At 42.6% G+C, this 24,304-nt stretch overlaps 1 protein-coding gene across 2 annotated transcripts in view; it reads left to right on the forward strand.

Annotated features, from left to right (window-relative positions):
• MTHFD1L (methylenetetrahydrofolate dehydrogenase (NADP+ dependent) 1 like) overlaps nucleotides 1–24,304 on the forward strand; it is a 598,574-nt gene that overhangs the window by 294,056 nt on the left and 280,214 nt on the right. For both annotated transcript variants that reach the window (XM_063917907.1, XM_063917906.1), the window contains exon 20: nucleotides 16,565–16,676. In XM_063917907.1, the coding sequence (XP_063773977.1) occupies nucleotides 16,565–16,676 (112 nt within the window). The remainder of the gene's footprint in view (nucleotides 1–16,564; nucleotides 16,677–24,304) is intronic.

The following is a 24,304-nucleotide window of genomic DNA, read 5'->3' on the forward strand; positions in this document are numbered from 1 at the left end:
TAAATCCAACTTTAAAAAAAGTTGGATTAGCATTGTCTGGAACGGCCATATCCCCGCTAATTGAATACTGAGATGTCCGACATCCATTGAATACACCCCTTTTAGTAGTAAAACCCTCCCCCAACCCTGTGACCAGTGTTTGTTTGTTTTTTGTTTTATTTTTTATTTTAACCCCCCTCCCCACTGCAGCATAACTTAACTTTATATTATTCCTCCCCGACCCTCACTTGTGATTGATTCCCAACCCCCCGTTTCCCCCAGGACAGCATTGGCGGGACCACACAGGGGCACGTCATAAATTACCTAGCCGGTACACACTAGTCTATGTGCCCGATGTGTCAGTCTAACATATCGTGTAGTGAGTACCCAGCTTTAAATACTGAATCAGTCCTATTGCCATTAATATAATAGCCAAATCGTTAAAGTGGGCAAATATATATTAAACGATTTTTTCACTCAAAGATTTGTTAATTTTACATGAGTTTTTGAATTCTTATAGCAGAAAAGTTACAATGCTCCTATGAAAGTGCGAGCGACCAATTGCAATGGAGTAGTTTTGGGATAACTGGTTGTTTGTATGTCTTTAGTTATGCCTATCCGAGTTTGTTATCATATCTGTCCTGCTTTTTAGTTTGAGAGCTTCTGACTTGCTAATCCAGCATATCACTTGACAGATTCTGCATATGCTTGGATGTGATATATATGTTGCTTCCTGTCTTTGTTCTATCCCTCTTCTTCTTTCCCAAGCTTTGTATAGCCAATAGCCAGGGCAGTATATGGGAATTTTCCAAGACAGGGCTATCTGTCCTCCTCTGTGCCTCTTTACATTGCTCTAATGAAAGGATGGGTCATGTTTTCACAGATGTTGGTTGTAGAAGACTGTCTTGAACAGTGACGATTAACCACAAGTAAACATTCTTTTAGATGGCTATGTAATTGTATATGCTGTGGTGACAGATGGACTTGACATAAAGGCTAATCATTTTTTATTTGTAGTATTCTGAAAGCAAGTACAGCTTTAGCAAAACAGTAATAGTTGGCACTATGTACACGAAAAACACGCATATAAAAATAAAGTATTTTTAAATAAATAACTCCCAGTAATAATAATTTTATTTATATATTGCTCTTTCTCCAAACAGGACTGAAGTCAGCAAACAACAATAAATATAACATACAGTTGGTAATATAAAAGCGCTCGAATTGAGACCTAAAGTGCTACCTGGCACCAGGATTAAGTTTAGTTTAAAGTACTGCTTTAGGTATAGTTTAGGTGAAATTAGGCGAGTTCCTCATGTATTGTCTATCGGAAGGAAAAAGGACTGTAGTAGCTCTGTATGTTTTTCTTAAATGCAATAGGGCCTAGGCTGAGTTGGACATAACAGGCTTATAATCTACAATATGTTCAGAAATAAATGTATTTTTGCTACATAAACAAAGCTTCCCAATACTACATACTGTACTGTACCTAACAAAAGGAGTCTCTTTACTCAAGCGGGCAACAGGAGCAGATGAGCCCATAATATGGAAATTTGGCTTCACAGTGATAAATATCATTACATACGAGGGGGTATAATAAAGTTTTATTTATCATCACAAAGTTATAAAGATATCCAGATCTAATGTGATCAACATAATCTTTGATCCTTATGTGCAAGAAGTTGAAAATTACAGCTACTAAAGTCAACTTGCAGTTTCAGGAGCTGGTAGATGTCAGTAACCTGCATTATTGACAGAATCAAAGCCCGCAGTGTTATTAAGTGCCTCCATTTGAAGGGTAACAGCACCTGCCAAAACCACGATGAAATGGTGACTGTGTATGGTGATGAGTCCATCATATGATACTGTTATGAGGTGGAAAATGAACTTTCAAACTGTCCTAGAGGATACTGGGGTCCACAGTAGTACCATGGGTATGGACGGGTCCACCAGGAGCCATGGGCACTTTAAGAGTTTAATAGTGTGGGCTGGCTCCTCCCTCTATGCCCCTCCTACCAGAGCCGGTCACAGCTAGGGGCGCTCCACAGGATTTTTTCTAGTTTTCTTATTTTTATCAGAGCTAGGCACAGGGAGGCTGCTGGCAACAGCCTCCCTGCTTCGTGGGACTTAGGGGGGGGGGGGTAGTGTCCAACCCTCTGAGGTTAAGGGCCACTAGCTCCGCTGACAGAACACTGAGCTCCTGAGTGTGTCGATCGCAAGCCCCTGAGGCGACCGCTCGCTCCCGCAGCACTGCCCCACCCACTAACAGAGCCAGAAGACGTCGACAAGCAGGGATCCGGTGAGAATGGCGTTATCGGGGTTAGAGCACAGCGCTGTTGCTGCGCTCCAGAGGGCTCAGAGGTACAGAGTGCAGTGCTGTGAGAGGCGCCCTGGGCCAGCGCAAACACCCTTAAACTGGTCACAGCAGCCATCAGGGACACTGTACTACTGCTAGCAACATTTACCTCAGGCCAGTACAATCTTACAAAGTGCGGGAAGATGTGCCATTTTAGGGGGCAGAGCTTCTCAGAGCTGATCCAGCACTCACCAGTGCCATTTTCTCCCGGCAGATCACACTACTGAGACGCTGACAATGAGCTCTGACCCTCCACATAACTCCAGCCATCCTGTGCGGTACCAGGGGGTTATAGAAGTGGGGGGGGAGAGTGTTATTAACATTACTTTGTAGTCTATTAAGGTTGCACAGTCAGCGCCAGACATTTATTATATATCTGTCTACTGGGGCGCTGTGTGGGCTGGCTCCATAACTCTGTGTCTCTCTGAAGGTACTGCGGGAAACTGTGTCTGACATTTTCCTGTGTGTGTGTGTGTGTGTATATATGCTATGTATCCCACATTACCATCTCTATGGACTCTGTATCTTGTGCTGCAGAGTATGTATCTTCTCCAGAAGAGTCTATTCCATGTACTCAGGAATGCAATACACTGTCTCAGCCCTCTGAACCCGAACCCAAGTGGTTGGCTTCTATTAAGGGTATGATATCCCAGATTTCATCTAGGATAGCTCATTATGAGACTGAAACACAGGTTTTAAAACAATCTGTGGAGGTTTTATCGTATTCAGCTCCCACTACCTCATCCAAGTCCCCTGGTTTATGCCCCCAAAAGCGTGCTCTTGTCCAAGTAATGCAAGTCGACACGGCTACTGACTCTGATATGGGGGATGGTGATGGGGACATACTGCGGGGGGAGGCATCCCTTGCTAAAGGGGTACAACTAATGATTGAGGCCAATAGGTATGTTTTACACATTACTGACAAAATTCCTGAACAGGTCGAGGAGGCTTATTTTACTGACAATAAAAGTCTCTCTTACCTTTCCTGCGTCTAGAGAATTAAACGCTATATTTGAAAAATCCTGGGAAAACCTAGAGAAAAAATTCCAGATCCCAAAGAGAGTTCTGGTTGCTTTTCCTTTCCATGAAGAGGATAGGAAAAAGTGGGAAAACCCTCCTATAGTAGACGCTTCTGTTTCTAGATTGTCTAAAAAGGTGGTTTTACCTGTCCCTGGGTCTACCGCTTTGAAAGAACCGGCAGACCGCAAAATTGAGACTACAGTACGCTCAAATCCATATACACTGCTTCAGGCGTGGCGCTTAGGCCCATTATTGCTTGTGCATGGATTTCTAAAGCCATAGTAAAGTGGTCAGGCACTTTACTAGAGGATTTAGATACTATGGATAGAAGTGACATTGAATTGTTTTTACGTTGCATACAGGATTCTGCGGGTTTCATGGTGGAGGCTATGAAGGATCTGACTGCACGGGCGTCTTCCATGGCTGTGTCGGCACGCAGGGAACTCTGGCTGCGCCAATGGTCTGCCGATGCGGAATCCAAGAAGAGTGTTTTGAACTTACCCTACACAGGTCAGGCTGTATTTGGGGAGGCTTTGGATGCGTGGATCTCCACAGCAACAGCGGGTAAGTCAACCTTTCTTCCCTCAGCCACTCCGCCACCAAAGAAATCCTTTTCTGCGTCTACCATGCAGTCCTTTCGGATCGCAAAGTTTAAGAAGTCCATATCACCGGCCACTTTCTTCAGAGGTGGTCGAGGTAAATCCAGAAAACCTGCACCGACAGGTTCCCAGGAACAGAAGCCGTGCTCTGTTTCCTCAAAATCCTCAGCATGACGGTGGACCTCCCAGCCTGGAGGTCGGGCAGGTGGGAGCACGTCTACGAAATTTCAGTCAGGTCTGGGCGTCCTCAGGCCTGGACCCCTGGGTACAAAATATTGCATCTCAGGGGTACAGACTGGAGTTTCAAGAGCTCCCACCTCACAGATTTTTCAAGTCAGGCGTGTAACAGCTTTGCTGACAGAAAGGGCTATCTTACAAGAAGCCATTCAAAAATTGGAAAGGGCAAATGTCATTGTTCCAGTTCCATCTCTCCTGGAAAACCAGGGTTATTATTCAAACTTTTTTTGTGGTGCCGAAGCCGGACGGTTCGTTCAGACCAATATTGAGCCTCAAATCGTTAAATCCATATTTGAGGGAATTCAAGTTCAAGATGGAATCTCTGAGAGCGGTGATCTCAGGTCTGGAGGATGGGTGTTCCTGGTATCCTTCGATATCGAGGATGTATACCTTCACATTCCTATTTTTCCGCCACACCAGGCTTATCTCAGGTTTGCGCTGTTGGACTGTCACTATCAGTTCCAGGCGCTGCGATTCTGCCTATCCACGGCACCGAGGGTGTTCACCAAGGTAATTGCAGAGATGATGCTTCTACTCCGCAAGCAGGGTGTGAACATAGGGGGTAATTCCAAGTTGATCGCAGCAGGATTTTTGTTAGCAATTGGGCAAAACCATGTGCACTGCAGGGGAGGCAGATATAACATGTGCAGAGAGAGTTAGATTTGGGTGGGGTGTGTTCAATCTGCAATCTAATTTGCAGTGTAAAAATAAAGCAGCCAGTATTTACCCTGCGCAGAAATAAAATAACCCACCCAAATCTAACTCTCTCTGCAAATGTTATATCTGCCTCCCCTGCAGTGCACATGGTTTTGCCCAATTGCTATCAAAAATCCTGCTGCGATCAACTTGGAATTACCCCCATAATTCCATATCTGGAAGATCTGCTGATAAAAGCATCGTCAAGGGAGAAAAGTTGTTGCAGTCCATTGCTCTCACAACTCGACTGCTCTGGGATCATGGATTCTGAATCTTCCAAAGTCACATTTGGAACTGTCGAGAAGACTGTCCTTCCTGGGGATGATTCTCGACACGGAAGTGCAGTGGGTGTTTCTGCAGGCGGTGAAAGCGTTGGTGATGCAAACAATGGTCCGGGATGTCTTGAAGCCAGCCCGAGTATCGGTTCATCAATGCATTCGCCTTCTGGGGAAGGTGGTTGCTTCCTACGAGGCTCTACAGTATGGAAGATTTCATGCAGGTCTTTCCAGCTGGATCTCCTGGACAAATGGTCAGGGTCTCATCTTCACATGCACCAGAGGATACGTCTGTCACCGAAAGCCAGAATCTCGCTCCTCTGGTGGGTGCAAACTTTTCACCTACTGGAGGGCCGCAGGTTTGGGATTCAGAATTGGATCCTTCTAACCACGGATGCAAGTCTCAGAGGTTGGGGAGCAGTCAGCCAGGATGAAAGCTTCCAAGGAAGGTGGTCAAGTCTGGAATCCAGCCTTCCAATGAACAGTCTCGAATAGAGAGCCTTGTACAACGGTCTTCTACAGACGGCTCATCTTCTAAAAGATCGGGCCATTCAAGTTCAGTCAGACAATGTAACGACAGTGGCCTACATAAACCGACAAGGCGGAACGAAGAGCAGAGCGGCAATGTCAGAGGTAACAAGAATCATCCTCTGGGCAGAAAAGCACGCGGTGGCGCTGTCCGCAATCTTCATTCCGGGTGTAGACAACTGGGAAGCGGACTTCCTCAGCAGACACGATCTCCATCTGGGAGAGTGAGGCCTCCACCCAGAGTTGTTTGCAGAGATGAGGGCGTACCTCAAATAAACATGATGGCCTCATGCTTCAACAAGAAGCTTCGGAGGTATTGTTCCAGGTCGAGGGACCCACAGGCAGTGGTGGTGGTGGACGGCCTGGTAACTCCATGGGTGTTTCAGTCAGAGTATGTGTTCCCTCCACTTCCGCTCATCCCAAGGATTCTCAAAATAATCAGAATAACAAGAGTTCGGGCGATCCTCATTGCTCCATACTGGCCAAGAAGGGCCTGGTACGCTGATCTTCTGGAATTCCTCCTACGGAGGAATTCCATCTGGGTCGTCTCCTTCACTTCCTGCAAACTGGAGTGAATTTAAGCCTAAAATTAGGCTCCATTAAAGTTCAGATTTCGGCCTTATCCATTTTCTTTCAAAAGGAATTGGCCTCTCTACCTGAAGTACAAACTTTTGTAAAGGGAGTACTGCATATTCAGCCTCCTTTTGTACCTCCGGTGGTGCCTTGGGACCTTAACGTGGTGTTAAGTTTCCTTAAGTCACATTGGTTTGAACCACTCAAAACGGTGGAGTTAAAATATCTCACTTGGAAGGTGGTCATGTTGTTAGCCTTGGCTTCGGCTAGGCGAGTTTCGGAATTGGCGGCTTTATCACATAAAAGCCCCTATCTGGTTTTCCATATGGATAGAGCGGAGTTGCAGAACTGTCCTCAATTCCTACCTAAGGAGGTCTCATCCTTTTTATATGAACCAACCTATTGTCGTGCCTGTGGCTACTCGTGACTTGGAGGATTCCGAGTCCCTTGATGTGGTCAGGGCTTTAAAAATTTACGTGGCCAGAACGGCTAGGATCAGAAAAACGGAAGCACTGATTGTCCTGTATGCAGCCAACAAGGTTGGCGGCCCTGCTTCAAAGCAGACTATTGCTCGCTGGATCTGTAACGCGATCCAGCAAGCGCATTCTACTGCAGGATTGTCGTTACCAAAATCGGTTAAGGCACATTCCACTAGGAAGGTGGGCTCTTCTTGGGCGGCTGCCCGCGGGGTCTCGGCACTACAGCTGTGCCGAGCTGCTACTTGGTTGGGGTCAAACACCTTTGCAAAGTTTTATAAGTTTGATACCCTGGCTGAGGAGGACCTCATGTTTGCTCAATCGGTGCTGCAGAGTCATCCGCACTCTCCCGCCCGTTTGGGAGCTTTGGTATAATCCTCATGGTCCTTACGGAGTCCCAGCATCCTCTAGGACATTAGAGAAAATAAGATTTTAAACCTACCGGTAAATCTTTTTCTCGTAGTCCGTAGAGGATGCTGGGCGCCCGTCCCAAGTGCGGACTACTTCTGCAAGACTTGTATATAGTTATTGCTTAAATAAGGGTTATGTTATAGTTTCATCGGTTTTGGACCGAAACTATGTTGTTTTTCATACTGTTAACTGGTTAGTTTAACACAAGTTATACGGTGTGATTGGTGTGGCTGGTATGAATCTTGCCCTTGGATTAACTAAAATCCTTTCCTCGTACTGTCCATCTCCTCTGGGCACAGTTTCTCGAACTGAGGTCTGGAGGAGGGACATAGAGGGAGGAGCCAGTGCACACCAAGAGTCAAAGTCTTTCTTAGAGTGCCCATGTCTCCCGCAGAGCCCGTCTATCCCCATGGTCCTTACGGAGTCCCAGCATCCTCTACGGACTACGAGAAAAAGATTTACCGGTAGGTTTAAAATCTTATTTTTATTATTAAATATCCTTACAGCAGGTGTCCTGAATTTAGGATTTCATGAAGAGAAATTAGTAAATATCTCTACTATTAAAGTTTAGATTAGGGCAGAAGGCAAGTTTTACTTTTGTATCTATTCATCAGCACATTATATCCAAACTGGTTGTCGATCTAGTAATTCAAAGATTACCAGTTGTATGCATAGTCTGGGTATGTTGGTCAGAAATCTTATATTTTGTGTAAGTAACATACTGATTTACATGTTTGTTAGCATTGCCGCCTTACAGCGGTGTGCTCATAAGTATGATTCCAACCAGGACCCTGACAGTGTGGAATTTCTACCTCTATGACTGTTTATCACCCATTTTGTTATTGTTATTTCAAATTGTAAAGCGCAACGGAATTTGCTGCGCTATATAAGAAACTGTTAATAAATAAAAATAATTACATTTCTATGTTCTCCCAGTGTTAACATGGGTCAAAGGTCTTTCTTCTGCTACTCATGAAGGACAGAAGAATGGAAGTAAAGCTTTGTCTGGTAAAAGACATACCACAAAGCTTACACACAAGCAGTCAGAATAACAGACACTTTGCCCACCTGGGAGATCCAGTGGAGGTAGCCTGTCTTCACCTTTTCAGGAACCTGTGGTTTTATACTACAATAGATACCTGGGATATGAATTTTAGATCAGGGCTATATATATATATATATATATATATATATATATTGTCTTTACTCTCAAAGGCCCTCCAGTAAAGTTCTTTACTACAGGTCTTCCTGTAGCCAAAATATACTATTTTTAATTTCTGCAGGGGTAGTGATTACTGTGCCAAAGCATCAGATAAGGTTGGGTTTTGAGTTAAACCCAAGAATTGTTATTCTCTGGTTCAGAAGCCAGATTGCACATTCTATCCAATTTTAATCTTGAAAGATCTAAATGTTCATATTTGGGTCAACAGTTTCAAGATGGAGTTGCTTAGAGGCGAGATTCAGGGCATGGAACTAAACAAATTCACGTTGGCTATAGACATAAGATGCTTACTCAGAGGCTCCAATTTGGGAAAGGCATCAATGCCATGACAGGCTTACTATCTCAGCACTCCCATATTAATTTTGTCTACCAAAGCAAAAGGCCAAAAGGCTAAAGCTATGATATCAGCCCGTTTGAGAGCTACAGAGTTAACAGTTGTTCCATGGGGATACATACGATATCCCAGGAGACAGGATGCAGGCTGTCACTATGCAGACAGGGGCATCCCATCTGCTGGAATGAAGGCAGCGAGTCCCTTTTGCGGGCTCGCTGCGATCGCCACGGATCAGGCCCGGTGGTTAGCTTTGCTCGCTACAGGTTCTATTCCCACTCTGTTGGTGGCATGGATCCACCAACCGAGTGGTAATACAGCGCAGATGTCAGGATTCTAGCTGTTAGGTATATTACTTGGTATCGGGATTCCAGCGTCTGTCTCCTGACAGCTGGTAAAGTGACTGCATCCCGTTCCATGTTTAGGGATGCAGACTTCTGGTGGAAACTAGAATGAGGGTGAATCCATTGCTGCTATCCGGTTGAACTGAAGAGACTGTCACAACACTGCCAGTTTGGTATAGTGTTAAATGATGATTTGACAGCGGTTGGTGTGTGGAGTTTCTAATGAAAATGTGCAAAAACATTATCAGAAGCAGTTCTGTCATTTCAGTGTGCAGTGCAGGTAGCAGTATTTATGGAAACAGCAGATAGAGATGCTATGGGTGGAGTCAAGGCAGTATCTAATGCTAACAAAATGGTGGCACTTACAAAGACCAACCAGATAACAATACTCCATCTTATATATACAGGTTGAGTATCCCTTATCCAAAATGCTTGGGACCAGAGGTATTTTGGATATCGGATTTTTCCGTATTTTGGAATAATTGCATCCCATAATGAGATATCATGGTGATGGGACCTAAATCTAAGCACAGAATGCATTTATGTTACATGCACACCTTATATACACAGCCTGAAGTTAATTTTAGCCAATATTTTCAATAACTTTGTGCATTAAACAAAGTGTGTGTACATTCACACAATTCATTTATGTTTCATATACACCTTATACACACAGCCTGAAGGTAATTTAAAACAATATTTTTTATAACTTTGTGTATTAAACAAAGTTTGTGTACATTGAGCCATCAGAAAACAAAGATTTCACTATCTCACTCTCACTAAAAAAGTCCGTATTTCGGAATATTCCGTATTTTCGGAATATTTGGATATGGGATACTCAACCTGTACTACATGTTCCAGTACAATGCAGATTTAACAATTGACTTTGTATATGACCCTTCTGCAAAGGGCCCTTTTGGGCATGAGCCAGCAATGTAGAAACTTGGGAGAATAAGATGAGAAATATTTATGCATTAGAGGACAGCCAGTCTGACACTTACTGTAAAAATGCACTGGCCTGTTTTAAACCCTTCACTGTAAAGCAAGCATTTTGGCTCACCCCACAGTTAATTGGCCAAAACGTGAACATGGGGCTTGATACAGGGTCAGCAGTATCCTTTTCCTTTCCATCGTGAATATAATCTTCTCTTACAAAAACAACAAATTAGGTAAAGCTGTAATACCCTTTTCGCACATGCAGCAGAAACATGGGTTTTTGTGTGTTAACGTGCATCTACCTTGGTTTTTGTATGTGGGAAATCAAACTACTGTTCTTTACCAGGGATGGGCTGAGGCACAGGAATTTGCTGTCTTGTTAGTCTTGCTAGACCCAGCAAATTCCCAGGTCACATGTGTGAAAGTGATATGATATGAAAACGTACATGGGGGAGAAAATAATTCCATGTGGGGTAATTACCGTATCCATAAAGTATGACCGTGAGTGGTGAATGTTGAAACTGTATGCATCGTTCAGAAATGTGGTTTGATACTTTGGCAGTGAAAACTGCAATTGGATTGGAGGACAATAAAAAGCTTGAGTTTCACACAATCTAATCCCTGGATTTTTATTCCGTCATCAGACAGCGCTTATGGGTGTAGGGCATAGGTCTGCAAACTCAGTCCTCATTACCCCACACAGTGCATGTTTTGCAGGTAACCCAGCAGGTGCACAGGTGTATTAATTACTCAGACACATTTTAAAAGATTCTATGAGACGACCTGCAAAACATGCACTGTGTGGGGTAATGAGGACCGAGTTTGCAGACCTATGGTGTAGGGTGTAGCAGAATGTCCGTGGAATGTGAGTGACTGATGCTAACAACAAGACAGAATTTAACAGCCTGTCTTTCAAGATGGTATTGAAACCTTTCAATGTATATAAAACAAACCCTGCACTTCTAGAGGGAGCCTCTCCTAAATTTCATAAGGCGTACCTCGTTTCCTATGCTGTGCAGCGGAGGGTTGTATAGACGCTAGATTATTTGGAAAAGGAAGACATTGTGTTGATTTGGAGTCCTTGGACAATGCCATTGGTTGATTGCCAAGAAAGCTGTCACATTGGGGATTGTGCAGTGATTTTAAGGCCACTGTCATCCCGTGTTACAAACAGATCAATACCTTCTTCCCCAAATTTAAAATATCTTGGGAATTTGACAGTTGGACAGTCATTTAGTAAAATTGACTTCAGACTTGGAGATGAAAGACCAATCTAAAATACTACTCCCTATCAATACACACAACGGGGGTCATTCCGCCCCCCCACACAAGTACAAAAGCATCGCACAGCGGCGATGCTTTTGTACTTGTGGAGTAACTCCTGACCAGTGCAGCTCCTGCGACTGGCTGGGAGTTAATCGTCGCTGCCCCTGGTTGCAGCGGCTGCGTGTGATGTCACGCAGCCGCTGTGGCCTGCCCCCCGCACGTTCCAGCCATGCCTGCGTTGGCCGGACCGCGCCCCTATAACGGTGACCAAACGCCGCTGTGCCGCCCCCTCCCACCCAGCGACCGCCTCTGCCTGTCAATCAGGCAGAGGCGATCGCTAGGAAACGACGGCCTTTGGCCATCCGGCATGCACCGGCGCACTGCGGCACCGGCACATGCACAGTTCCGACCCGATCACTGCGCTGCGATAAACTGCAGCGAGCAATCGGGTCGGAATGACCCCCAAAGTCCTTTACTGATATAATTTTTGGAAATACATTCAAGTTGTTGTACCTTCATGTATGTAGCATTCAGCCTTCTTATAGGCAAACGTAGTTGTGATATTGAATTCAAAAGTACAGTGCTGCATGCAAAGCCTTGGCTAGAAGATTTGCTTGAAGGCAAGGCCTTGACCAACAGCCTGAACACTTGACTCATGAATGTTCTGGGTACCAGTAAGCACAAGACATGACTGGCCCAACACCGCTGCATCTGTGCGACTACTCCAATTCAGTGAATGCACATTGATTTTGTTGCCATCTTTTTGGGGTCCATGTTTTTGGTGGGGATGGATGCCCATTCCAAATATAAAAATGCAGTGACTTCCATAACTGTTTCCTACACTGTAGAGGTATTACGAAAACCTCATTGCCATAGTTGGGGTGCTGTAAAAACTGGTCAGCAATAATGAACCTTCATTTGCAGCTGAAGTGTTTCAGGTTTTCTTGTACAGTAATGACATTCCCCAAGATATCTCTGCTTCATGTCACCCAGCCTCAAATGATTAGGCTAAGCAGATTGTGGAAATGTTTATACAAACAAGCTGTGCTATGTCTGGGGATCAAGGCATGTTACAACAGAAGCTTGCTTTGTTCTTTTTCAGAATGACACCCATTCTACAACTAATTTAACCCTAACAGTGTTGTTCTTTGGCAGGAACCTCCAAATCCAGGTTACAGTTGCTAAAACCAGATATCAATGGCCTAGTAGGCTACGTGAGAGCCAGCTGAAACAAACCTCTGGTAAGGGTGATGCAGAAACCCAGACTTTGTATGTAGTACAAACTGTGTTGGCTCGCAATTACCGTGGTGATAAAAAAATGGACGGTCATGAATGTTTAAACAGCAAAGGGGTCTGCTGTCATACTTGGCGGAAGTGTCTTAGGCGTTCAGTGGCAACGTCCTATCACCAACATGAATGCATGTACTGTATATGCCAGAACAGTAACTGAAGGCACATCAGGACCAATCGTAGTTCAGTCCTCTCTCAATAACAATCTGTCTGATGAGGCTCATCTTTTCAAACATATACTTGTGCTTTAGTTGCCTCAGGGATTTTATGGCTAGAGCCTACGCCGCTTGCCATAATTGCTGATATGTCCAATATTGCCATCGAGAGGTGTTGCCCACAACAGGTTCAGAACCTGCCGCAGAAGCTGGATCTGTGATGGACCTCTTATACCAGGGGTTTTAAATTGTCGTTGAATCTGCTATGTTGAACCAATATTTGTGTTTACTTAAGTGTGCGTTCAGGAAGTAACAACTTCAGTCAGGCTGCAGCTCCTAGCCTCTGTGCTTTCTTGCCTGAGTGCTGTCAATTGTTCAATATATGACATAAAAGATTTAACGTACAGCAAGCCCGAAAATCCAGCACTCAGAAGACAGAGCTCAGAGGAGCATTCCAAAGCCTCTTGTACATATACAGCCGGAAAAAAAAGAAACCAGGAAACTTGTAAATGTTAACATTCTTATATCCGATATCAAGTTGATAGATCTATAGTAAAAAGATATCCAGTAGGTTGACCCCAAGCGTTTGACAGTGTCAAAAGGTAGACCGTGCTTAAGGTCGACATGACAATGATGAAAATGATTTTTTTATCATTTACCATCCACTTGGGCTACGATTAAGAATAGTATCCTGCTTTTAAATCAATTAAAAACCATAATTGCATATAACCATATTCAAAATATAGAATTCTTGGCTATATTGATTTTTTAATAAGGTAGAAGTACTTTCACCAAACATAGCCCTTGCTAAAACTGATTATACCTTAACCGCAAACAAGTAGATTTTTATTTTTTCTCTGAACATAGTAATTTTAAATGAAAGCTCCTATCCTGGAGTTACATTTGGCAACAGATTTATGGTGTTCCATAATGAAAAAAACAAATAGATTTTTTGGCTTGCTTAAAAATGTTTAACGGAAGCCCAAGGTGAGTTGCTTCTATGGCTGTTCTAAATTATGAAGAATGGGATGTGAATCCTCTTTGGTGCAAACCCAAACCTTTTTTTCTTTTTTTTCTTTAATATTGTCAGGGCTGGGCTATCACTGTGTCTTTATAAGTGACCCCTGTAAGGGTGAGCTGCTGTGAAGAAACTCGCACATTAATGCAGCTGGGCATACATTACTATCAAAATGTTGTCTTTATTGGATCCAGGTGCCTTCATCAGATTGACTATTTAAAATCTGGTTAAAATTAAAGAAACCATGTCTGCTGTTCATGGGCATGAAGCAAACAATCTGCTAAAGCATGGATTATACCAGAGATAAAGTTAACCCTGCATCAGTTGTTGCTCTTTAAATAAATGGGCTCCAGTGTACACATTATTGCTAAAACTGTATGAGAGGCAGATATTGTATATTATTAACGTTAACAGTACATAATCAAAATAGAAAAAGACTGCAATACTTACACTATATTCCCAAATCACAATGGCCTTTAAAACAGGGAAGAAGTATAAGACAGTAATGTATTTTGTGAGTGCAAGAAGGTGGCCACTTACCCCTAGTCATACTGCCTTTGGAATAAACTCTGTAACCTTTACAACCAGCAGCATCCATATAAAAGCCTATGTCAGCATCCGAAAGGAACTTATACAGATTGAGTCTCTCATTTCCCAAATCCTGAAATACTATGGGGCCTATTTATCACCATCCGCATCCAGGATGCGGATGACAGGTGATAAAATCGCCCCAACACGCACTGCGATAATTGATTACATCGCTGGGATGTATCAATTATCACATGCAGGAACAGAGCTTGCGGTCAAGCTCTGTCCCTGCCTCTTTGCAGCATCATCGGGGTATTTTTCGTAAAAACCGATGTGCATGTGCCGCCCCCGCTGCTACCGGCGCCGCCCGGTCGACCCCCCTCTCCCCCCAGAAGATCAATATACTCATCTGTCCAGGGAGCTGGTCCACGCTGCTTCAGGAGGCTGCCGGGCGCCGGTCCTTCTCCTGCGCTGTGACCCCCGGGGCTGTAAAGTGCACTGCCATTTTACAGCGTCACTTTACTGCACTGGGGTCACAGCGCAGCACATGGGGGACCCGGCGCCCCGCAGCGCTCATCGGAGCAGCGAACACCGGCTCCCTTAACAGGTGAGTGTTTTTTTTTTTTTTTTTTTTTGGGGGGGGGGGGGGAGGTTTAAACTTTTTATTTTTACACTGTGTTCAGCTATGTGTGTCGGGACACACATAGCTGATCACTCTGCCGGGTCCCTGCTCGGCTTTCTCTGCCAGGGGCAGAGAAAGCTGGGCAAAAGGGTGCACATTGCAGTGCTGCCCTGTAAACTCGCCAGCCTGAGCTGGCGAGATTATCACAGGGAACACTGCGGTATTTTTCACATTTCCCCCCGTAAATTTGGCCACATCACATTTCCCATTATAAGTATGGGGAGTGCGATGTGGGTTACTAAAACAAAGTGAAAAAAGGGTTTGGAGCAGTTTTTCATGAAAACTGCTCCAAATGCCCTTTAATACATTCAGGTGATGCTAAAATAATATGAAAAGGGTGTGAAAACAACCTTTTTCACATTATTTTAGTAAAAATAATGTTAATAAATAGGCCCCATAGGCACAGGTTTATCGAGTGTTGGAGAATGATAAATTGCAGGTGATAAAGTACCAACCTATCAGCTCCTAACTGGCATTTTTCAAACACAGCCTGTAACATGACATTTAGGGGGATATTCAATTGTCTGAAAAGTCAGTTGGGTGTCTGTTTTTTCCTATCTAATAGACACCCAACCGACTTTTCAAACATATGAATTCTCCCCTTAAAATCTGGTTGACTGGTACATTTTCACCGTGCAATTTATCACTCTCCAAGGCTTAATAAATCTGGCCTTAAATATTCGAAAATAAGGAATTTTTGGAGTGCTACTGAGAAAGTGACACATTTTGCTTTCTGATGGTTCAATGTGCACAAACCTTGTTTAATGCACAAAATGATAAAAAAAAAATTTGTATAAAATTACTGTCTGGCTGTGAGCTGGATTCAGTTATCCGCTGTTAATTACCATGGATTAATTGATCTGTCGGGGTTATTTATTTACAGCCCATGATCAGCCCGTAGGATGCAGGTAACATGAATTTCTGCATTAAATGCCCTGATAACTGGTGCCACAAACCTGTTAACCCATAGCTCTGGGAACTTATCTCGCATTAAATGGGTTAACACGCAGTAGCGGGTAACTTATTGCTCAAGGAAAAGGAGCTGTAATTGAATAGCCCGATGTCATCACCCTTTTTCCGGCACAATAAATTACTGCCTCTATTTGAATTCAGCCCTATGTGCATAAGGTGTACCTGAAACATAAATGCATTCTGTTTTTAGACTTGGGTCCCATCCCCATGGTATCTCATTGCGGTATGTAAATGTACCAAAATACATCTGGTCCCAAGCATTTTGGATATGGGGTACTCAACCAGTAATGGCAATACAACTACCAGTACAGGTTGATAATTTAAATCTAAATTTAACAGTACGGATTTTTAACACACAATGAAAGCAGCTAATTAAAGTTCAGGCTGCTGGTAGGGAGGGTTAGGAATAGGGAGGCATTGGGGAAATGTAAGTATACTTACCTTACCCCGGTCAGGATTCCCACCATCGGGATTCTGCTTTTGGTCGTCTGACTGCTGGCATCCTAAACGACGGAATTTCATATGCAGCTCCTATTCAGAATGGGGTGTGTATGGTAGCTGTGCATTTGCGTAATAAAATATCTGTATGACCATTATTATAATAACATGTAACAATTTATAAATGTAAACTTTTAAATATGACTAACTGAATAAATTGGATTTTTAACAGGGAACACCAGTGTTTGTCCACGCAGGGCCTTTCGCTAACATTGCACATGGAAGTTCCTCCGTATTGGCAGACAAGATAGCCTTGAAACTAGTGGGAGAAAATGGCTTTGTGGGTAAGTCATATCTAACGCTACCTGCTCAACGCTCATATTCGTCATGCAGATTTACATGTAAATTACGTTTTCTCCCAACAACAATGTATTGGTTATGATGTGTGCAACCACATTAGGTGAATGTTCTTTGATGCAGTTTTCTTGTTTATTATTTTTCTCATCCATTTATTTTCCCTGAAATGCTCAGATTATACATGTATGTAATGGGGGAAGTTCTATTGCTGGAGGCCTGCATGGTGTGTGGCTGCGAACATCTCCAGGTATTATTGTATTGGAAACATTACATATTTTTGCTCAAATACAATAATAATCAATGTTTGCTACCAGCTGTGAAGTCTCATTGTGTGAGGTCCCTACAGACCTCACACTTGGTTGAATGTGCCCCATAATGTATGAGTATTTTATAGGCTAAAAATGGTAACACTGTGAGAAGAACATAAGCAAGATAAATACATCCACTTTCATGAGTAACCTAAAGGGTAGATCTCTTTTAATGGAAATATTTAAAATATAAAGTACAGGAAATGTGGAGACTTTAACAGAATAGAGATTGTGAATTTGGGAAATTAATTCTATAGACAATATTCTATTATCTTACCCGATCTCCCGTCTAAAGTGACAGGAGATCGCAGGGCGGTATTCAATTGATCTCTTCTATTGCACTGATTGCGCCAAAGAGGTTGGGTTTAGCAGCGTAAAGGGGCTAATCCCAACCAAACTTAATAGGCAGAACGCCAAAAGTCCCATTTGAGCACTTAATTGGGTCACTTCTTGCGCATTTCAGCTCCCCACCCCTGGAGGGGGTGAGCTGAAATGTCGGCGCCAGAACGGAGCAACAATTGAATTGTCCCGTTGGGCGCCATCTAGTGGCTGCTGGCATGAAAAAGAGTTGAATAGCTCCCAGAAAAAAAACGCACAGAAAGCTTACTTTGTTGTCCACACCTTTTTACATCTTGCCTTATTTGCTTATAAAGATTGTGTAATCTTTGGATAGAACCTATGCATAAACATATAAAGAGAGATTTGTGTTATTCTCTGGCTGCATCTTGCTATATACACCTGCTTTACATCTGAAGGTTGGACATAGTGGGAAAGACTATTTTAAAAAAAATCTATAACCCTTCGACCTAACGCAGTGCTATGAAAGGGGTCTAGTTACTCGACTACCACTGAAATTTACCATTGATCACCTTGGTGCTCCATATGGTTCATAGGTTCTACTGAGAAATGACTGGGTTAAACTGAGGTTACAGCACTGTAAAAGAAATGAAAAATCCCATCTTTCAGATCTTTTAACCAACGTGGGCTAATGAGATTACAAGTTTGGTTGATAAAAAATGCCCTTTGTTTGAAAGGTTGAAATGTCAGGTAAAGAAAACATCTGAGAAGCAAGTGAACATGTGTTATGATTTTATCATGCCCTCTCCCATAGTATGAGAATAGTCGTATGGGGCCTTTCATTTCATGAAATCACTGTACTGCTTATTGCCCATTCCCCTGCTAGGTTCCATAATATAAACATCCTGTCTTCTGAACAATACCATCCCCATTGCTTTATTCATTTTTTTTATGCATTGAGTTAAACAGTCAGATGACCTTTCATGCTCCACTAAATAAACTATTGGTCAGTTATCATAACAGTTTTCCAGATTATGTTACTGTGGAGCAGGTACCTTCCTGGGGATAACACAACACACTGCCCTTTTATGGGTGTACTTCGTACCTTTCATTCTCTGCTTGGACCTGGTGAGCTATTTGACCTGGCCTCCATTGAGGAGTGTAGAAGTTGCAGTGTACACAACACATTAAAGAGCGGCTCTTTAACTTGTTACAGTTTGCAAGTGACGTCTTGAATTCTTATTTTCCACCGTTCTCCTTTTAAAAAAAAATAAAAAAAAATCTTAAACTTATTGGATCTGCCTTTGCCGTGGTTCTTTGTTTATGCCAGTTGTATACGGAGGAATTTAAAAGCAATAAACGTTTCTATTATAGATATAGCACAGTGGTAACTTGAAGACATTCCACAAATACCACACATTTCAGTTCTCCTCCTGCGAGTAGCTTTGAACTGTAAGCTCCTTGTTTATAATTTTCTTTTGTACTTATGAATGTCAGTTGCTGATGCTATGTGTCAGATTTTCTTCTCTGAAAGAAATCTTTACTCACTGACTGTGACCTGTTACTACTGCAGGAGTTCTCCTGCCTGTGATTTATTAACTCTTAAAACTGCAATGGTTTTCCAGGGCTGGTCCAGTTTTGATGCAGGTAAAATGTTAACATCCGTGAAATTAAGTATATAGTACTGGTTTTATTTATTTGGGGGTTTGGACAAATTGCTGTTTTTTCATGCATAAAAAGTATGTACTTATTATTTATTACTACTGTTGCCCTGTTATAAAGGGAAGAGAATTTGTGAAGGAAACTTTACACACCCCGGCGCTAATTAGTTAGTTCTTTGGTAGACTGGTTTTGCACAGCAGCATGTGGAAATTTAGGCTATGCAATACCCTAATAGAATTAAAGAAAAAGCAAAAGAAAAACTTTCCACTGCGTTAATGCAGTCTTCGCTAAAAAGCAAGATCAAGGGATCTATTTACTAAGCTTTGGAGAAAGATAAAAGTAGACAAACTACCAGCCAATCCGCACCTAACTTCCATGTTACAGGCTGTGTTTGAAAAATGACAGGAGCTGGTTGGTTATACTTTGGGGTCTATTTACTAAGCCCTGGATAAAGTACCAGCCAATCAACTCCTAACTGTCATTTTTCAAACCCAGCCTGTGACATGGTAGTTAGGAAGTGATTGGCTGGTACTTTATCTCCATCCAAGGCTTAGTAAATAGACCCCCAAGTGCTTAGTTCTGTCAATGAGCAATGGATGCACAATATATCTATTAATAAAAAAGACAATACATACAGATCATACAATTATATCTGAAACACAATTGCATATATTATGTAATAGAGAATAGTAAAAGTAGTAAAAAAGAGCACCACCATTTAATAATGAGTAAACTCTCAATAGTGATAAGTATGGTGGTGTATTACTCCTATTTGGGGATCCCCAGTGCCAGTAAGCCATACCCAACCCCTATTAGGTATACTGTCTGATGGGAGTAGTAGCGTGAATAATATGTCATGGTTAATAGGTTGTTATCCCAGTTTACCTGCTGGATCTCATTGTAGGGGATTTATACTTCTCCAGGTTTTAATTGGCCCTAGTATGCCGGTATGGTAAGTCAAAGATAAACAGGATATTGTCAGGAGCCAGGGACCCAGCAAGGTTTTACCTTGTATAAGGCGCGATCCCCATTCATAGTCAGCTGCTTGGTCTGTGATACTGAGACTCAATAAGCCACAAATCTGCTGATGGTAAGCATTTCTCAGCTTGCAGAACGTCTGTGGTTCACATGGCAGGAGGTAGACAGATCTGGATGGTACTAGCAGCTGCTAGGTGAATGCTGGTGGTAAGTCAGATCAACTCATTACGTCCTTCCTCTAAAGGACTATTTCAAGATCTTAGAGGAAGGATGAAACGCAGTGATCCTACTGCACTGATTTACCACCAGCATTCAGCTATTAGCTGCTAATACAGTCTGGGCCCTATTACTTTCTGACAAAATATATGCAATTGTGTCCCATATCATATATGTTCTGTATGTTTTGTCCTTTTATATTAAATATTTAAATGTCTATATGTGGGCATCTATTGGTCCGTGACACAATTAAGCACTTGATCTTGGTTTTTACAGAAGATTGCATTAGTGCAGTGGAAATGTTTTTTTCTTCTTTTTTTTTTTTTTGCTCTGTTATAAAGAGTCAACATTGTATGTGGAGCTCTAAATCAATTTCATTGATGTTTAGACTTTACAGATTATTTAAGTGGCAGTAAATTACTTATCTCCTAAAACGTAATTTTATATTAACCACTTGTCTCTTCACTTGTTCATTTCCTGATCATTTGCTTTACTCACAATTTGATCTTTGTTTTCACCCATTAATTCCTTATTGTAATTGTCTTTAATTAATTTTCATATGTGATAAAGTTTAATTTGTGCCTGCACAACTGTGTCTGATCCCATTCCATTTAAAGCGGTGTTGCTACCTAATTGCAAACTTTTATTCACCTTCTCAAACCTACATGTTGCTCCTTTGGAATCTGTGATCAGGCAAACTGTATGATAGTACGTTACTGCTGGGATGTGGTTAATTTGCCAACTGTCGGTATCCTGGCTGTGGGAATTCCGATGCTGGAATCCCGACACAGGATTCCCCAAATGGCCAAGACACAGACACTGGCATCCCGACCTATGTAAGTTTAGCGCCTGCGTTAGTTTTAGGGCCTGGGCTGTGTGTGTTTAGTTTAGCCATCCGCTGGAGAGGTTAGGGTTAGGCTGCTGGGGAGGGGGGGGGGGGAGGTTAGGGTTAGGCTGCGTGAGGGGTGGTTAGGGTTAGGCACCGACAGGAAGGGTTAAGGTTAGGCTGTGGGGGAGAAAGGGATAATTTTAGGCACCGCCGCAGGGAGGTTAGGGTTAGGCACTAAAGGGGAGGTTAGGCTGCGGAAAAGGAGGGTTAGGGAAGAGGGGAGAACAGCCCCAACTCACCCCTCCGGCATTGCAAGCTTCGGGATCCCGGCGTCTGTCTTCTGACAGCTGAGATCCCAAGCGCCGGCATATCATTCTGAATCCTTACAGCTGCATCCCCATGAACATACTGAATTTTCTTTTTTACAGAAGTACTATATGCATATAAGAGAGTTTTTGTTCAGCTATTAATAATTCACAGTTTATTAAATGTCATGGCAAACAGTCACATGATACATGATGTTGTGAGTATTTTGAATATCCCTTTTCACAGCCCACCCCTCTTCTACCCCTGCCATCATGTGACCTCTGAGGAGCTGTCTGACTGGCTCTGATTCAGAGTTTTACATTTGGGGGCGATGTGTTACAGCGGCATGGATCTTACCGCTGTAGCTCTTCCTGCTTTGCCTCTTTATCGAGGCGAAACAGAAAGCAATAATGACGAGCTAACATCTTTTCTGCCGGAGAGGGGGAGTAAAAACTCACCCGCTCCATCGATCCCTGCCAGAGCCCACAGCACATCAGCCTAGTGCTCATGCGCTGTGTCTCACTGCCTGCCCAGCTCCACTGGGTATGTGCGAGATCTCCTGTGTACAGCCCAGACCCCAGCAACTGTCGCAGGTTGAGCACACATACAGGAAGGTAACACCTGCCGAGATGTGAAAAACTAAAAGAAGCAAATGTGCGCTTATCGTTTTTTAATACATCTAAATTTTCCGTCATCATACAATAGTGTGAAATCGTTATATGTTGCAGATACTGTAGAGAAACTGATTTTTCTCTATGGTATGTGCTTTCATGTATCTCCTTGTAAGTGTGAAATGGTGCTGGATGTAGTACATTTGACACCTAACACCTCTTCATACAGAAAATCATTAATCTTGGCCCCTTTTCCAGTGGAGCTTACAGCAATCTATATTCCATACTACATGAACACCTAATAGCATTAATTTTTACAGAAGCCAATCAACCTACCAGTATGCTTTTGGAATGGTGAGTAAACTTATGCAAACGTAGGACAGACATACAAACACCACTCAGATAGTGCCCTGGTCAGAATCAAATTAGGTGCCACCATCCTGGGGAAAAAACTGATTAATGATACAAAGGTACAAAACTTGCTCTTTAAAAAAAAACAAAAAACGCTGCACCGTTTCTAATTTTCATGTTGGCAAGAAGGAGCTAAAGACCAGAGCTGTAACTAGACTTTTTGGTGCCCTGTGCCAAAAAGTGCACTGGTGCCCCGGACATGAATAGAGGCAGTGCATGCCGTAATACTTCTCTGTAAGATTAGTGCAAAGCTGACAGGCACTCAGGAGAGTGAGAATGAACAGAGAGCCTTATTCAGCTTGGATCGCTACTGAGACAGAAATTGCGATTTTCTTAGACCTGCTTTTGCTAAAAAAAAGCATGTGAAGAGCCACCCAGAAAAGTTAGACGCCCAGCAATGCATTTACAGATTTGTGTATGCATTCTCATAATTACGATGCATACGCAGAAACAGAGTACCATCGGCCATTCCAGCTGACCCAAGCATACACAGTATATACGCGGCTGCAGTTACAGCGGCGCCATGTTTTTAATTGCAGCAATTGCAGTTGACGTCAGCTGCACGCCCTGAGAACGGCCCCCGGGTGACCTGCGCTGGCAATGTCTGCAGTACCTTAGCTACTGCCCTGCTAGAGACCAATCAAAAGACACTATAGCTAGGGCTGTGAAAATAAACCCTAATTCTCATTCCTGTAGGCGTCAGTGCATTGAGCTATAGATTGACATCACGAGTGAAAGTTGATTTTTGCCAGCGGAAGAGCATATTTTGAATGAAACCATTTTTAAAATGTTTCTTAATGTTTCCAATTTGGTTTTAAAGTTACATTTTATATTAAACATTTTCCATATGTTTGTACAAAGTTAGGTGGAATTTGCAAGGATTTGAGAGCAGATTTTCTGCAGTGGTTTTTGGTTTCAGTTAGTTTTGGCATAAGGCAAACAATCTGCCAAATTCTATGCTACTGGTTAGGTGGTGTCCTTTGTAAAAATTTTCATTGACTTACAGTAGTTGAAACATGCCCAGTTAAGAGACAGATTAGGGAGAATACTGTAGGGTTGTAGTAGTATCGCAGGGTTTCAGGTGAAATGGCAAGGAATAGAGAAAGTAAATGGTCCTAGATATCTGAGTGTACTGGGATTATTTGTATCTTATTCTACTTAAGAAAAGGTGAACATGGACAGTCACTGCGGGCTGATCTGTGTGTCTGGTTTTTGTTGATTAAGTTATAGAATTGGCAGTTTCCTGTGATGTTCAAGAACCAGGTCACATTTCTTAGGGGATATTGGACTAGATTAGATACTTTTATCTGCTACAAAAACCTCAAGAATAGAAAAATATAAATAATTAAACAAGCAAACACTTTTCCAAAGCGGAGCCTCTTTATGATGCTGGCGGTAAAGTATGTAGTCTGAAAGGTGTACTAATCAATACAGACACATCACTTAGTGACGTCCGCACAGCACTCAAATGATTGATGTGTTGGATCAATTGTAATAAGCCTCTCTCAGGACTCTGTCTTAACAATTGACTATCTTCTAACCCAGTGGCTGCTAAACTGTGGGTCGTGGCACCCTGGGGTGCCTCAGGACACTTGCATTGATGGTCTAAGACTAATTCTAAATTATTTATGGTCCATGTAATAGGCAAAACCAGCGCTTGTGGCTTCCAATTATAAAATATGTGGACCAACAGAACCAAATCCTGTCCCTCACCACATAACTACACCGAGGGAAGATATATAAAAACAATTGACTTAATTTAAAAAAAACAAAGTTAACATTTCTCAATAAGAAACTTTTGGCCTAGGGGTGCCGTGAAAAAAATTCTGATACTCTAGGGCCTCATGTTTCAAAAAAGTTTGGGAACCAATGTTCTTACCTCTATTTGCTTTCATGCTTTCCTGTTCTAAGATTAGATAATATGCACTGTATGGCAGGAAATTTAGAATAAAGATTCATATAATCTTGGTACTGTACAACTATGGACACTGTACTGG

The sequence above is a fragment of the Pseudophryne corroboree genome, chromosome 4 (genome assembly GCF_028390025.1).
Source record: "Pseudophryne corroboree isolate aPseCor3 chromosome 4, aPseCor3.hap2, whole genome shotgun sequence".
In the NCBI taxonomy this organism is placed as follows: Eukaryota; Metazoa; Chordata; class Amphibia; order Anura; family Myobatrachidae; genus Pseudophryne; species Pseudophryne corroboree.